This window comes from Etheostoma cragini, chromosome 21 (assembly GCF_013103735.1).
Source record: "Etheostoma cragini isolate CJK2018 chromosome 21, CSU_Ecrag_1.0, whole genome shotgun sequence".
NCBI classification, from domain to species: Eukaryota; Metazoa; Chordata; class Actinopteri; order Perciformes; family Percidae; genus Etheostoma; species Etheostoma cragini.
Window position 1 is genome coordinate 12,420,445 of NC_048427.1, and position 15,227 is coordinate 12,435,671.

Below are 15,227 nucleotides of genomic sequence, written 5' to 3' on the forward strand. Positions count from 1 at the left end.
ATTTATGTGTGCTGGGAAACAGGAGTTTTACATTACAGGTACCCTCAGTCCCGCCATGCACACACACCTGTCGTACATACAGGTGAACAAAAGAACGTGCACGCTTACGTATACAGCTGTAGGAAATGCAGAGTCAGGAATGTTTCTTACTAGTTTTATGTTAAGCTCCTCCTATGAGTGGCTGGTTTTAAAGCAAAGCAACCGTGAGAGTCTGTTATAAGAGGAAATCTTGAAGGAGGGAGCTGTGCGTCTGTGTGTGGCAGGAAATGTCAGAGAGAGAGGCTTACCATCTATTTTTCAGTACTGTTGAACCTCCTGCTCGTCACAGGAGGCACTACCTGGGCTTCCTTAAGATTAACTCTGTCAAGATCAATATCATTGTTTTCTGTAAAACAAACTCAGCCTGTTAATAGAAACTATAAAACATGGAAAACAACTGGCCTGGCTTTATCAAAAAGTATTAAAATATGCATGTCAGCATCTAAAGCTCACTTATTATATGTCTTTATGCTAATCTAAGCTGACAAACTGGCAGGCTGCTACATGTTTATTTACTGAACATAACTGAGAGTTGTGATCATTTTATCTTAACTCTCTGCAAGAAAGCTCATAGGCTTATTTTCCGAGATTTCAAACTATTCCTTTAAAGACTGAGTGCTGCCTTTTGGGACAGAAGGAGATTTGAGGATGACTTTGGCTGCCACTGTGAACATTCGACCCTCACCGAGCAGCCCCAGGGCATTTGGAAAGTGCTTTACCCAAGCAAGGGTAGCAGGAAAGGGGGCAGCTGATCCCCTGTGGCATTCTCTCAGAATTTCTCTTCAAGAACTGGGTCACAGAAGACGATGGGTGCATTCCCAGACTTTTTTTTTAAGACCATTTTATTGCTCCTGCTCTGCTCTAGAGGCATGTGTGTCTGACACGGGGAAATCCTTGTTCATACCATTTCCCACATCTCAAACATCAAATTTCATTATTCAAGACTGCGCTGGGTTATTCTTACCTTGTTCTGTGGAGCAGACGATCATTTCTCAGAGCGCAGTCAGATGTGGATTAAATTACACCTCCGCTTAAATACATTTCCCTTTTGGTTGTCTCAGTTTTGTATTGACAATTTCATTAGAAGAGACAAAAATGCATCTTTCTCTTTGCCACAGTCTGGTGAAATGGGAGATTCACGTCCCTGTCAGCTCTTTTAAATGGACCAGCAGGCCATGGCCCCCATAAATGTAATTTGGAAAACCCATGGGTGTGACCGCATCAGACATTATGGCTCCAAGAGGCACCCTGGGTGTTTATTAAAAGCATGAGAAATAATAATAAATAAGTAATAAAAACAGCACACGATCAGAGGCTCTGTCTGGAACCAGGTATGACCACGCAGGATTTCTTTAATTACACTGGGAGAAGTGGTGAAAGTGTTTGCTGAAAGGGCTTTTCCTACCAGAATATGAGAAATATGTCCCTGTTTTAATGATAAGTCTCTCTCCCTCTCTCTTTCTATTTCATGACCGCTTAACTGAAGTAACCTCTAATCCTCTTCTTCTCACGTCAACCTTTTCTGACAATCATATGATATTTTTCACATCACAGGGCAAGTTTGTGACTAAAGATTAGCATATTATGCTGAGTAATTCCCGAACGGCAGTGTGTTTCCGTTATCAGCCAACAGGACTCAAATCTTCTGGGTGAAAAGTGATTGTTTTTTTCCCCTCCTACCAGACACCCTATGTCCCTGCATTTGATAAATGGAGTGGAACTTTCAATTGGCTGACATGGTCTCTTTATGTGCAGCACTGCTGTGTTGCATAGATCATTTAGGGATCCCATTGTTATGGTAGGGAGCTAGCAGAGGTTTGGCAAATCTTATCAGAATGGAGCTCTGGTACAATTTCTATTATCCCAAAAAATCACAGAATAACCGATAAGTCCTTCATCACACAGCGATCTGATTCATCAGCATGATGAGCTGAATATGCTAAAGAGTGACTCAGATTGTAAATACTCTGTTTTTTTCCTTCATTGTTTTAGTGAGACAGTTAACTGAGTTTAGTAAGAGAAAACCCCAAACAACAATTTAATTGGAAAACATAATTTACTTAATACTGGTGAATACTGCAAGGGCTTTAATTGAAAACATTTGTACATGGAGTTCCTCATTCTAGTGTTGCCTTTTCCAATTGGTTATATTGCTGGTTAACATCTCCGTAATTGTCTGTGTGTGAGCAAGGTGCATTTAGGGGCATGCACCACTGGATAAATCCCATTTGTAGCCCATATTTGGAGTTTGCCAAAAACATGCCAATGCTTTTACTCTCCCAGCGCCCAGACTAGACCATCAACTCAGCCAACAAAATCTCCTAATGGGTCGATGAAAGATGAATTATTCATTTGGTCTAGGTCGCATCGGCCTGGTTTTCTTGTGCAGACACACATGTCTTGTTGCTCACCTTGGCTCCGTGAGAACAGCTGAGCAAAACCATCTGAGACTCTCTGCTGACCGTGTGGTTGTAGCTTTGTAGCTCCATCCTATTTGGTGTGGGCTACCACTTCAGGTCCCATGTTTAGCTCCCCTATACAACAGTACTAATTGTGGAGGACTCCTCTGACTTGCCCTGTTTGCTGGGCAATGACTTAAGATACTCCAGGTGTCTGCGGGCGTCCTCCTGATTAGCCCTGACATAGTAGACCAGGTAGGAGATGACCATGGTGAACCAGCCAAACATGACGACCAGCATGGCCACATCTGTAGTCCTCTTCATCACCACACATAGGTCTATGTCTGGAGCCAACAAGAAGGCAAGTCCTTGAACTCCTATTTCCTCCGGATCTGAAGTCTGGCACACAATGCCCGTCAGCGACGCAGGCTCCAGGTCCACACGGGGCATGGCCATCTGCAAGTTGCAGTCACAATGCCAGGGATTGTTTGTTAGGTTGGCGCGAGATCGCAGCCCCTCGAAGGCCTCAGGGTTAAATTTGACTAACTTGTTAGAAGAAAGGTCTAGGAACTGCAGTGTGGAGCCCAGGCCTCTGAATGCACCTGGTTCTAACTGGCTAAGTTCATTGTGGGATAGATCCAGTTCAACCAGGTAGGGCAAACCTTCAAAAGCATTTGTTGGTACTGTAGTGAAGAGGTTGAAGTCCAGGTAGATGCGTTGTGTGTCATTGGGGATATCCTGGGGGATCTCCGTGAGATGCAGGTTGCTGCAGCGCACCGTCTTGCCGCCGCTATCGCTTTCAGAGCAGTAGCAGCTCTTGGAGCAACTGGTGGCAGCATGGTGGAAGCAGAAGGTCATTAGCACCAAGCTGTGCAGCAGCAAACACATGACCACTGAGTGGCGCAGTAACCAGTCTGCAAGTAGGGACATCGTTGGATGCGGGCATGCTCCAGGAAGGACCACCTGGGCGCAGGAGGTGCAGTCCACATCAACCTCCCCAGTAGCTGTTGAGCCTGTGACATTAAAAAGCAACAGAAAGTCACATTAGCAGTGGTGGGAGGCTACCCTTTGAAAAAAAGAGAAATGCAGCAGTAATGGGAAATTGTGTTCTCATGCAAAACACGGGTGATTAACTATGTTCTTTAGAGACTACAGTGTTATTGAATGCAGAAATCGGGGGGTGCAGGAGCTTCTCTGATCGCAATGAGGAGGAGGCGGCAGGGGTAGTGCATGTCAGCATGTTGTGGGCAAGAAACAACATGAACTACTGTTGTATTTCCAGGAAAGTCTGAGGATCAAACATTTCCTTCATACCAACTAAATAAACAAGCTACGAAAATCCTTTGGTGTCACTGTGCCTCCTTTATAATTGACATCCCCGCTATGCAGGGCTATTTCAGTACACAGAGAGTGGCATTAACACAGCAATGTGACACCATGAGGAACAAAATGTTCCAAAGAATACATAAAACTAGATTTTTTATGCTCATAAGTTAAATACTGTAAATTCGGTTTCCAGTTCTTTCTAAAACTATTGCTGCCATTCTGATGCAACAGTTGCATTAAAAGTGACGATTAAAAATGTCCAAGCTTGGTGTCTGTTGAGCAGTTGCTAGTCCATAAGGTCATTTAATCAGAAGTGCAAGCCACACAGAGGTCCAAGCTTGTCTGTTTCCTGTAAATTACACTTCATATTTTGTATGAAAGCCTTTGAGAATAGCAGGTCTACCCACCCTAACACACTTCATTAATAGCTGATCAGGGCTACCTCCTATCCTGTTACTAATCCTCTTAAGGAAAAACTCCTTAAGTCAGTGTAGCATCAGTGTTGGTCACCCAATCCTTTTGTTGGGGGTAGATGCTAATGTTATAACCAGCGCCAAGGCCAACAAAACAGACAATGTGATGGCCTGTCTTCTTTGAGACAAAACACATGAACCACAGGGTTCATCCAGACTTCTTCATTTCTTCAAAATGGCCAGAGACTGGGCAAGATCCACTTACCAAGATTAAAAAATGAAATCGATCTCTAAGTACCTCAAAGTATCAGATGGCGTTTGGGGCGTAGAGGACCGTGTGTAGTGGCAACGTCGGTGTGTATGTGTGTGTTAAAGGGGACAGATGACTTGTCTACGAGGCACAGCTAATAGCACTCATTGTGGTACGCCGGTTTTAGAGATGCCTGCCAGACAATCCCAATAATGAGGGCGAGATGGAGGCTGATGCACCGGCGCAAAGAACTCTGCTATTAAGGAGCTCTGCTGTAGTTTGCTTCCCTTTAGACATAAGATGTTTAGCCATGCATATTTATTAAGGCAAAACAACTTCCAAAGGATTTCCCTCAGTATGTCGTGGCAGCAAGATGCATGAGAAAGTAAGATAGCATGACAGATGGAGTTTAAGTGAAAATAAAGGTCTTGCCAAAACAAAATGAGTAACGTGAGTAACCTCCTGTAAAGGCTGTACTTTTCTTGTCTCACGGAATGCAAGCCTGGTATTTAGCTGAGAGATAATAGGGGAGCAGAAGGCTGGTGACGGAAGAGAAGAAAGCATGCGGGCACACAAAGCTAAAGGTGAGAGAGAGAATGATATCCAGAGGATTTTGTTTTACTGGGGGGGGGGGGGGGGGGGGGGGGTAACATTACAATAACACAGAGAACACTGCTTGACACTAATGAGACATCGAGGAAAGAGGTAAATGTTAGTCAGTCACAGGGACAGCTGATGAAGACAGCTGGAGGGCAGACGAAGGAGATGAACCGAAAAGAGAGGGTGTAAACCTAATGAGTGACAGGTTGGGGCATCAAAGATTGTTCGACCAAAATATGCTTATCCAAGACATAGCCTAAAGTCATAAGCACGAGTCATTTTACTAATGGCCCTTATGACAAATATAACCCATATTACAGCCATATACAGTAAATGCAATAAATCAGTTTGCCTCTAAATCTGGCGAGGGCTTCATCAAAGTTCCAAACGTCATTGCTGAGATAAATCACCCTCCTGCTTTTAATTTAAACAATAAATACAGTGCTCTGGCTGCCAAAGGTCAGTCTTTCACTTCATAAATCCACTGCTGTCACTGCTGCACTGACAAATCTCTGGCACCAATATGAGGAGCAAGACAAGAGAGGGCATTAAGATGCAACACTAATATATGATGACAAAAGTGTTATTTTATGTATGAATCTGATCTCATATTGCAGCACAGCTGTAATTATTGTAAATAAGTTGCTGGTTTCAATTTGGATGGTGGATGACAGAAAAGGAAACAGGAGCATTCTTGAAATAGGCTATTTAACTTGAAATCCAGGCTTTTAATGCAACTGTAATCATATTTAAATGCTTTTAGCTTTGTCCACTCCAAACCCCTCACACAATGATTACTAGAGATAGTCTTTTTGTTCCTTAGAGCAACAACATTGCATTTGGTAGATTTCCAGTGTACTACCTGAAGACCCCATTTCCCCCCGTGGAACAATCATTTGAAGTTAACTAGAGAATACGCATAGCACACTGTTACCGGAGGGTGGTTATATGTAATGGCATTTAATGTACAGCATGTTAGAGATTAACATAAAATGAGATCATAAGGGTTTGATCTCATAGACATTGTCATCAGTTTAAATAGCTCTTCAGGATCATTATCCTCAACAGAACTATACAGATGTAATTACTCTACTTCACATTAATGTCAACACAAGCTGAGGTCATTTAATGCGCAAAAATGAAAGCGCAACAGTGGTTCAAGTAATATCAGTTCCTGCTGAAATTAAAATGCTATACGCAACAAGCATCTGAAAATGAACTCACAGCACATGAGATAAGGCGATGCAGCGTGGGGACTGATCCCCGTGTTAAGTTTGTCTTTCATCCTGTTTTAGTCAACACCATCCAGTGGCTGTTTCCAGAGATTAATCAGGTTTAGAAACCTCACAATAAAACTGGAAAACAGCTGTTATTTCATGGATTTTAGGAAATGTTTCGATGGATGCAATATCACAAATAAAACATATGCTTTTGGATCAGTAACACACACACACACACACACACACTTACGTCTTTGCCGCTTTCCCTCTCCTTTTCATGATGTTTACTCAATAATTGTCCAGCAATGAAATGGTCCAGCGGATCAGAGCGCACCGCGAAAGGCGGGTCGGTCAATCTCTTGGTTCGCTTCCATCAGGTCCTCTTGCAGCTCGTTAAACTTGTGCTGAGAGTCGCTCTGGCAAACACCACCCGCCACTGGAAATGCTCCGACAGTGCAGCCTTTTAGTTTCCACGCAACCAGAACACTATAGGCACAATTGCTGGAGCCAGCGCAAATGGACAAGGATGCAGCGCGAGGGCAAGACGTGTCATCGATGGCGGTATCTCACTCACTCTGATCCTGGATGTGGCAACAACAAAAAAATAGTCCCATTGATGTTAAGTTTAAAATGGCAGACACTTGGCGCGCAATGCGTTTTACGCACAGAAGGAAAAGGGTTAATGGCTGATAGATTTGGTCGCATCTGGAAGGATTGTTTGAAATGTCATTAAATATAATTTGCATCTGTTGATTGCAGTGAGTGGATCTGATGTGCATGCATCAGGTGCCAGTAATAGGGGGTACCCCTCCCATACACGCACACACACGCACGCACACACACACACACACACACACACACACACACACACACACACACACACACACAGCGTGATCTTATACACAGTGCTCACACTGTAGGCTACAGACCGGTTAGTTCGACAGCTGACACTAATCGTGTTTGGTCAGAAGCTTGTTGAACATGCATGCCAGGGCGGTGGATCTTTGGCCGTCTCCGTCTCCGGGCACTTTTCCTGCCTGCTGCCAACCGATAAGGAAGCCTAATCAAATCCACCATAAAAACAGACGTGTATAGGCACTGGCCTGAGAGAGTCTGCCAAGCACATCATAAGGTATTAATGGAATTAAAATCAATAAAGAGGGATACTCCACCCAAACTCCCTCCCTGGTGCCTTGAAATGGCAAACAGTGTATGACTAACTGCAGCTATAGGGTCATTCTTTCTTTCTTCCTTTCTTTCTTTATCCTGTCTGTCTCTGTCCAGTTACTGAAATATTACCATTCTCTCTCTCACTCTCACTCTCTCTCTCTCTCTCTCTCTCTCTCTCTCTCTCTCTCTCTCTCTCTCTCTCTCTCTCTCTCTCTCTCTCTCTCTCTCTCTCTCTCACCAATGCTCTTTAAAATTCAAATATCAGTAGGTTACTATGCAACTTGGTTTCTGTTTTGAACAATCTTAGCTCTGTATGAAAAGCTGGATTACCAACCGGACAAAGTGTGTGTTTGCTTGTGTGGCAATTTGATTACTTTTGTTATACCTCTAAAACAATAAAAACTGAAGTGGTAAGCCTCCTTATAGGTTGTTGAAGCATTTTGACCTACCCACTAGTGGCTTCATCCAGCCTTGACTGTCCAGTCAGAGTTAAATATCACTGTTCTGTAATATATTTCTTCATCTCCCTGTCCGCATCCCTGTCTCATTTGGACAATATACTGTATATACAGTATAAATACACAGGTAAACCAAAGATTGTACCATTATTTTTTAGGGATTTCACGGTGGTGCGAGGTCTTCTAGATATCATAATGTATTTTTGTTTGTCACTTCGATTGCATCACTTGTCCTTCTGTAATCTTTTGTGCTTCTCAGGCAACTTCTCTTTTTTCTGTGTAAACTATCAGTGATGAGCATCCAGACTAACCCGCAGGAGATGTAATGCATTCATATTGGGTTATTGGGCTGCTATGTTTTATGGTTGCTTTTTTTTAGCCCTCCAAATAATTGCTTTGCTTGTTAAGTTTAGGTTGAACTGTTTACACATCTGCCGAGGCTTGTATTGTATTGTGTTCTTTGGCCTTAGCAGAGAACTATAACATTTGTGCATCTCAGTTCCCATGAGAAACGCACATAACTTGGTGTTAATCGTTGCTGCTCTAGTCCCTCCTTTTACAGCCCGGAGGTTAAAAGGATGCTCTTGTCAATTAGAAGGCAATCAGATGGGTGGAGGAAGAGCATATGACAGTGAAACACCAGAAAATAGGATTACTTTCCACAGAGGAGAGTGCACTGCGAGCCAGTCTTTCCCAGCTTTATCAGATTACTTCGAATTCTCTGCTTTGGTTGGCAGATAGACGGCACTTTATGCATTATCAAACAAGCATTATAGACCACACTTTCAAATGGATCAAACTCCTTTTTCCCCCTCCTTACTTTTTTAGTCTCCAGCCTGTCAAGTATCTCAAAGCAGGCCTAGGTTTCCTCTCTGACCTGTGCAGGTGGTATAACGGCAAGCCGACATCAATCCATGAAGCTAAAGTGTTGAGGGGGAATTTGGCTGAGAAAATATTAGCATTAAAGCTTTTACAATGCCATCAAAACAGGGTGGGAATGTATCACCAGTCTGTGTGCTCTGAGTTGCAGTGGAACAACAGGAGTCATATTAATGAGGTCTCTCCCTTTCATTCTCATTTTCTATCCTACTTTGACTCCCCTGCTCACACAAACACGAATACTTACACTGAAGCACACAGAAACAGAAACCCACTCTATGGCTCCCAGCTAGCTCCTCATCCCTGAGCAAGATCAAAGTCCTGCCATGTCTTTATGAATACATTACTTCTTCTTTTTTTAAATTTATCTCCTTACCTGTCTTGAACCTTTTTAATCAAAAACTATCAGAGAGGTATATTAGAGGATTTCACCGCTACTGCCCGTAACCGAGAGGCTCGCCTCACCTCATCTTTCCTGTGAAGGGCCTGGTCTTTGAAGTCTGGGATCATTGACATTACGGAGACAATGGACTTGATCCTTGTTGAATTCCTCATTGACAGAGCTATGGTCGGCTGGGTCACTCTCAAAACCACGAGAGTCTTCAGTAAAAGCAGATCGTAATTGGTTTAATGCTCCACTATTCCATAGGGTTATGTTGTTTGTTGCTCATATATACTTTTTATGGAAATGTGTTTGCAAATAGAATAATGCTATACTACATTTTAATTATGTTTTCGGTGAGTGGTACCCAACCTTGGGCTTGTGACCCCCACAAGGGGTTGTGAGAATAATCCAAGGGGTCACAAAAGGATTACTAAAAACCTGATTCGCAATGTTCTTTTTTTGACAAATCTTCTCTTTTTTCTTTATTTCTGTACACATTTTTATTTTTATTTTTCAAGGATCTAACAATATTTCTTTCCTACAGCCCCCTCCCCCCCCCCTCCCATTTGTGCAGATGAATAGCTGTTGTGTTTGCAAAACACCGATAGCATTTCCCAGGTGTACAATCAACAAAGTGGCGTCAGTGATTGTTATGTATGGCATCTTAAATGTTAAAGGTTGTTATAGCTGCCTGCACTTGCCTGCCAACACAGGATAGAGGTGGCTGAAGCTGTTTTCCACTGCCCTTTTAAAGTGTATTAATAATTCTTAGCCCTTCATTGTGTCTGACATATTCACAATGACAGCCAGGGAGGGGTGTTCACCTTAAAGGTCATGTTGTGCACCTCCAAGGACACTACTGGAAATGTGATGGTCCAAACATGACCCATAAAGTCTTCCAGTGCTGGAAATGTTACAGATTTTCTGACAATGGTGTTATTCCCCTAAACGCTGTGCTATGTTAAAGGCTTAAAAACTCATAAGTCACGTCTTGAAAAATAGAGGCACAGCTAATAGCATAGGGGGAGAGCCTTTAATTCAAAACACATTTTGAATTAAAGGCTCAAATTAAAAAATATTTATGGATGAGTTGAGGGCAGAGGTAATATTTGACTCCTGTATGCACTTTGGCCTAACAATATATTTTTTAAAGATATTTTTTTATGTTTTGGGAAGTATGTTTACTTGCTACCTTGCTGGGAGTTAGATGAGAAGATCGATAGCACTCTCATAGTGGTATCAATCTTCTCATGTAACTTGGGAAAAAAGTGAATTTCCTTAAATGTCAAACTGTTCCTTTAAGATGAAGTAGCGACGATTCAGTCTAAAAGTAGCAATACAATATCTCAAATAGCTCTTTTTTTGCTGCCCCACATCTCAACCTAAGACCTATATTTTCAAATCCACTTTGGAGACCTCTGAGGGTCCAATTATATATCTTATTTTTGCTGGTCTTTGGGGGCTGAGGAGCCAACATGAAGAAAAAAGATGCATGTTTAAGGCAAGGCCACGCAGCTTTATTTGTATTGCACATTTCAGCAACAAGGCAAGTCAAAGTGCTTTACATAAAACATTAAAGAGCAGTTAAAAAAGATTAACAAATTAAAAACAGATGAAATATGAGAACAAAAGTTACAGTGCGGTATGAGAAATTAAACATTAAAGAGCAGTTATACAGCTAAAAAATATAAACGCAAACAAGATTGTCATTTAATTTGAACTATGCAACTTCAGTATAGGAAATGAACGATTATTTAAAGAAAGGTAACATGAAAAAGAAAGGTCTTCAGCCTTGATTTAAAAGAACTGAGAGTTGGGGCGGACCTGTTAGTTTTCCCATACTCATTGAACCATTTTGTGGAAACCCAAACTTTGTTGACCAATACGGTAGCTTAGCTTAAAATTACGGTATTCTATGCAGGCAGAACCCCATTTCTTTACCCTCTCATCCACCAAGGGCCTCGCATGATCATGGGACTTTGTACTCTGGTTACCCATGACCAAGAGTGGAAGTACTTCTCTATAGACTACAATATAGTCGTCGCTAGAAGGCTTAGTTCCTACTGTTTCTTGTAGGTTTTACCATGTAGGTTTCACCATGAAATCTATGTCACAGTCGAGTTGGAGACATTCTCAGAAACATGTTTGTTTCCTGTTCAGAAATGCTCCCAGAATGGCCACAGCCCTAATCTCACAAATTGTTAAACAAAAACAACCTAAAAGGTACCAAGTTACTCAGGTCACTTCAATATTGGTTTCAGCCAACAATACTGATAATAATTTCCCATTTTTGTCGCTTGAAATGAACCATTTTGTGGAAACCCAAACTTTGTTGACCAATACGATGGGCATTCTACACAGGCAGAACCATATTTCTTTACCATCTCATCCACCACGGGCCCCGAAAGCATCCTTCTCAATGTAGACTACCAACTGACATATTTTTTTACAACCCTTCTTCTGGCTCTGACATACCTGTCAAGTGCTCAGCTGGAAGCAGCAGTTGTTTACCTGTCACCCTAATATCGGTAAAGCAGCTCTATTCTTGTATGACACAGGGCATCAAGCTGCATCTAACATCCCCTTTAGATATCTATCAACAGATCTGACACATCAAGCTTCTTTCTTCCCCAACAGTCAAGCTGTATGAGGCCTTAGAAAACAGGGCCATCAATAAATAAACAGGAAAGCAGGTGGTACTAAGAGCGCGGGTGTCCATCTACTTTGCTAACATCTCTCAGCAACTTCAGATGGGCGACTATTTTTGGATGCCAAGTACTTAGCATTCCCTGTTTCAGACTGCCCACCAGTACTAGATATGATACCGTCTGTGTTTGAGAGTGCTACAAGGTTTGAATAGTAATGTTATAGGTGCAAACAAAATATATATATATATCTGTATTATTTTAAATGACCTTACAATAATGCACTCTGAAGATAGATGTTGATTTACTGGTGAACACTGGTCAACCTAGAGGAAATATATACCAGGAGAGTAAAGTCTAGAGTAAAGAAAATCACCATAAAGTCCAGTCCACCCAACTCTGCTCTGCTCTCTTGCCAAGAGAAAGAAGATTGCTACCACTCACATCAGTTAATCCCATTTAATATAAAGCTACAAGCAGGAGACATTTAGCTTAGCTTAGCATACAGACTGAAAGCAAGTGGAAACAGCTAGCCCGGTCTGTCCAATGGTATACCAGCACCTCTAAAACTCACAAATTAACATCAATGTTATATCTTATTCAATGTGTAGCCTATTTTCTAGGGTACATAAGGATACAAAAATAATAATAATAATACATTTTATTTAACAGCGCCTTTCTAACACTCAAGGACGCTTTACGGACAATAAAAAACAGATGCAGGGAACATAAAAAAACATACATACATTCTATTTTGAAGCTGCCTGTGCAATCCCTTGTGTTGCACATTAGGGAAAAAAGGAAGAGGGCTGTGGCTGCCACATACTTTATATTTTTTAAAGGAGATCAATCATTCTTTCCGGCTGAACATTGCGAGTACAAAATCAACTTGCAATGTGTGTTCGCGTCTCCATTCATGTGTGCAGCTGTGGGTGTATTTGTGTACATACACTCCACTACATCCGCTGGACTAACAGCTCTTCAGCCCTATTATTATCATCATGCCAAGGCCAGATGAGTGGGCAACTTAGCAGAGGAAGACACATAAGTGTGATCGAACTGTTAGATAAATCAGGCTACTCCGTTTTCATTCACTGTTAGCAACGTCTTTTCCCTGTAATGCTCTCTTAAATCCTCCACTGTATCACTTCACATAAACTAATACAACGGAAAGCTCTGCATGATGATACTCGCTGTGAAATGCATCAGTTTAGGGCTATCGTGAAACTGCAACAGCACACTTCTGGGGGAGACAAGCTTGTTAAATTACTAAATAGCTCTTAGGCAGCTATCATGTACAGTGTGTATGTGTGTGTGAGACACACAGAGAGATTGGAGTCAATGAAAGAGAGAGAGAGAGAGAGAGAGAGAGAGAGAGAGAGAGAAAGAGTAATGGTGGGAATGAACATTGACAAATGAAGCAAAATTGAAACAGAACACTTTAGGTGAACAGGAATGCTGCACTGACAGAAAACACTACATTTTCTACATTTTTACATTGAAAAAGACAGTGACCGTTTGTACAATGGTATTATTAAGCAATACTAATCAATGTGCGTGCTTCAGCTGGGGGCTGAGCTTGTTGTGGTGATTGTCCAAACCATCCAGGGCGACCCAGTCAGCCAGTATTTCTATGACAGATCTCACTGTTTCTGTCCTAACTGGTATGAGTATATGTTTGTACGCACATCTTGATTAATCAAAGGGATCCATTTTGGGGACCACTAGTTCCTTCTATTGTACATGTATATGCTTGTGTGTGAGAAGCAGCTGTCACCTGCTGTACTTTGTCTGTACCTCTGGTGCTGATGAAAACTAGACTCTACAGAGAGGTGTTAAATTATGTGATGCAGGTGTACAGCTTCAAGGCGAGATTTGAATATAATGGGATGTGCGTAAATGTTGAATATTTCAGCTTCTCTTAGCTCCATGAATCCTGATTGCCATTATGGAACTGTGAAAATTACAGTTTCTCTGATCTCTATAAATCCTGCAGGATTATACAGCGAGCATTTTAGGCTTCAAAGAATATAGTACAGCTTTAAAAGTGCCATACTGTAGCTTGTGTGATATGCCATCAATACAGACAGGCCGTTGATAACCAGTTAATTTAGACATTTTTATTATGGGACAGAATTAAATTTAAGTCAATAGTTTGACAAGGTGTAACTGGAATTTTTTTCATCAAGAATATGGTCAAAAGCTTGAGAAGCTTTTTAATAAAAGTATGTATTGGATAATATACTAAATTAGTTCCTCTGAACCTCTGACAAAAACAATCTGTTTTTCCACTGAATTTAGATTTTTAGGATATGTGGCTACACACTATACGTACAGGACATACAGTGCAAGTCAATGAAGCAATATGCAAAGGGCTATAGTGCTGACTTTCAAGTTTAATGGCAGTTCCATCAATATCCAATTACATTACACGCCATTTTAGCTGACGCTTTTTTTATTCAAAGCGACTTACAATTATTACACCTCTGGGGCAACTATGGGTTAAGTGTCTTGTTCAGGTACACATTGGTTGATGTACCGCAGTGGGAATTGAGCTCAGATCTCCCACACCAAAGGCGTGTGTCATATCCACTGCGCCATCACCACCCACAGCTGCACCACATTCTCTGAAGCCTGAAATGCTCGCTGTATAATCCTTCAGGATTTATTGAGATCAGAGAAACTGTGATTTTCACAACTCCATAATGGCAATCAGGATTCACGGAGCTAAGAGAAGCTGCAATATTCAACATCTGTACGCATCTTATTCAAATCTCATCTTGAAGCTATGCACCTGGATCACATAATTTAACACCTCTGAAAAGGCTAGTTTTCATCAGCACCAGAGGTACAGCCAAAATACAGCAGGTGACAGCTGCTTCTCACACACAAGAAAGAGTGTGGTTTAGTCCTGCAGGTGTAAATCTTTTATAACATGTATAAAATGTTACTGGCTCTGACACTACTCCCCCAATCTCCAAACACCTTTAAAGCTCAAAGTCAGCACTCTAATCTCATGATTTTTAATTTTGTGTGCTGCAGTATGGCCAAAAACAATAGAATAAAACTGCTCATATACACACTGATCACTCTTATGATGTAATAGGTGATTTAAACTGCTGTTCAGGTAACTAAACATGCATGTGTAGGCTCACTAATAGTGGGAAATGGTGCATCTTGATTATTTTTTTCTTGAATGGACAGGTGTCATAGGGTGATATCATAGACTGTATGTTATTACTAATATTAATGGTCTATCAGTCATACACATGTTCCGCAAATTCATTTTCAAGCACGATTCTATTCTATTTTTTTTATCTTGGGAAGCCGATTGGCCATGAGAAACAATGTGGGCGGGCTCATGCCTTTTTCGGCGTCGGTGATTGGTTGTTTGTTTGGGGGTCAAAAAGAAAAGGACTCTGCTTTCTTATTGGAAGGAAACG

General features: G+C 41.5%; 1 protein-coding gene across 2 annotated transcripts; it reads right to left on the bottom strand.

Moving 5' to 3' along the window:
• Positions 1-2,076: 2,076 nt before the first annotated feature.
• lrrc3ca (leucine rich repeat containing 3Ca) lies at positions 2,077-9,289 on the bottom strand. Of its 2 annotated transcripts, none has more exons than XM_034859955.1 (2): positions 9,220-9,289; positions 2,077-3,451 (listed from the first exon to the last, which is right to left on the bottom strand). In XM_034859955.1, exon 2 carries the CDS (start codon positions 3,366-3,368, stop codon positions 2,574-2,576), a length of 795 nt encoding a protein of 264 aa, XP_034715846.1. In that variant the 5' UTR covers positions 3,369-3,451; positions 9,220-9,289; the 3' UTR covers positions 2,077-2,573. The 2 variants fall into 2 exon arrangements, with proteins under 2 accessions (XP_034715846.1, XP_034715845.1); XM_034859954.1 differs by lacking the exon at positions 9,220-9,289 and adding an exon at positions 6,498-6,951.
• Positions 9,290-15,227: the final 5,938 nt, after the last annotated feature.

What these genes read in the sequence shown, in the direction of transcription:
- lrrc3ca (XM_034859955.1), bottom strand. Translation starts at nt 3,368, where the DNA reads ATGTCCCTACTTGCAGACTGGTTACTGCGCCACTCAGTGGTCATGTGT.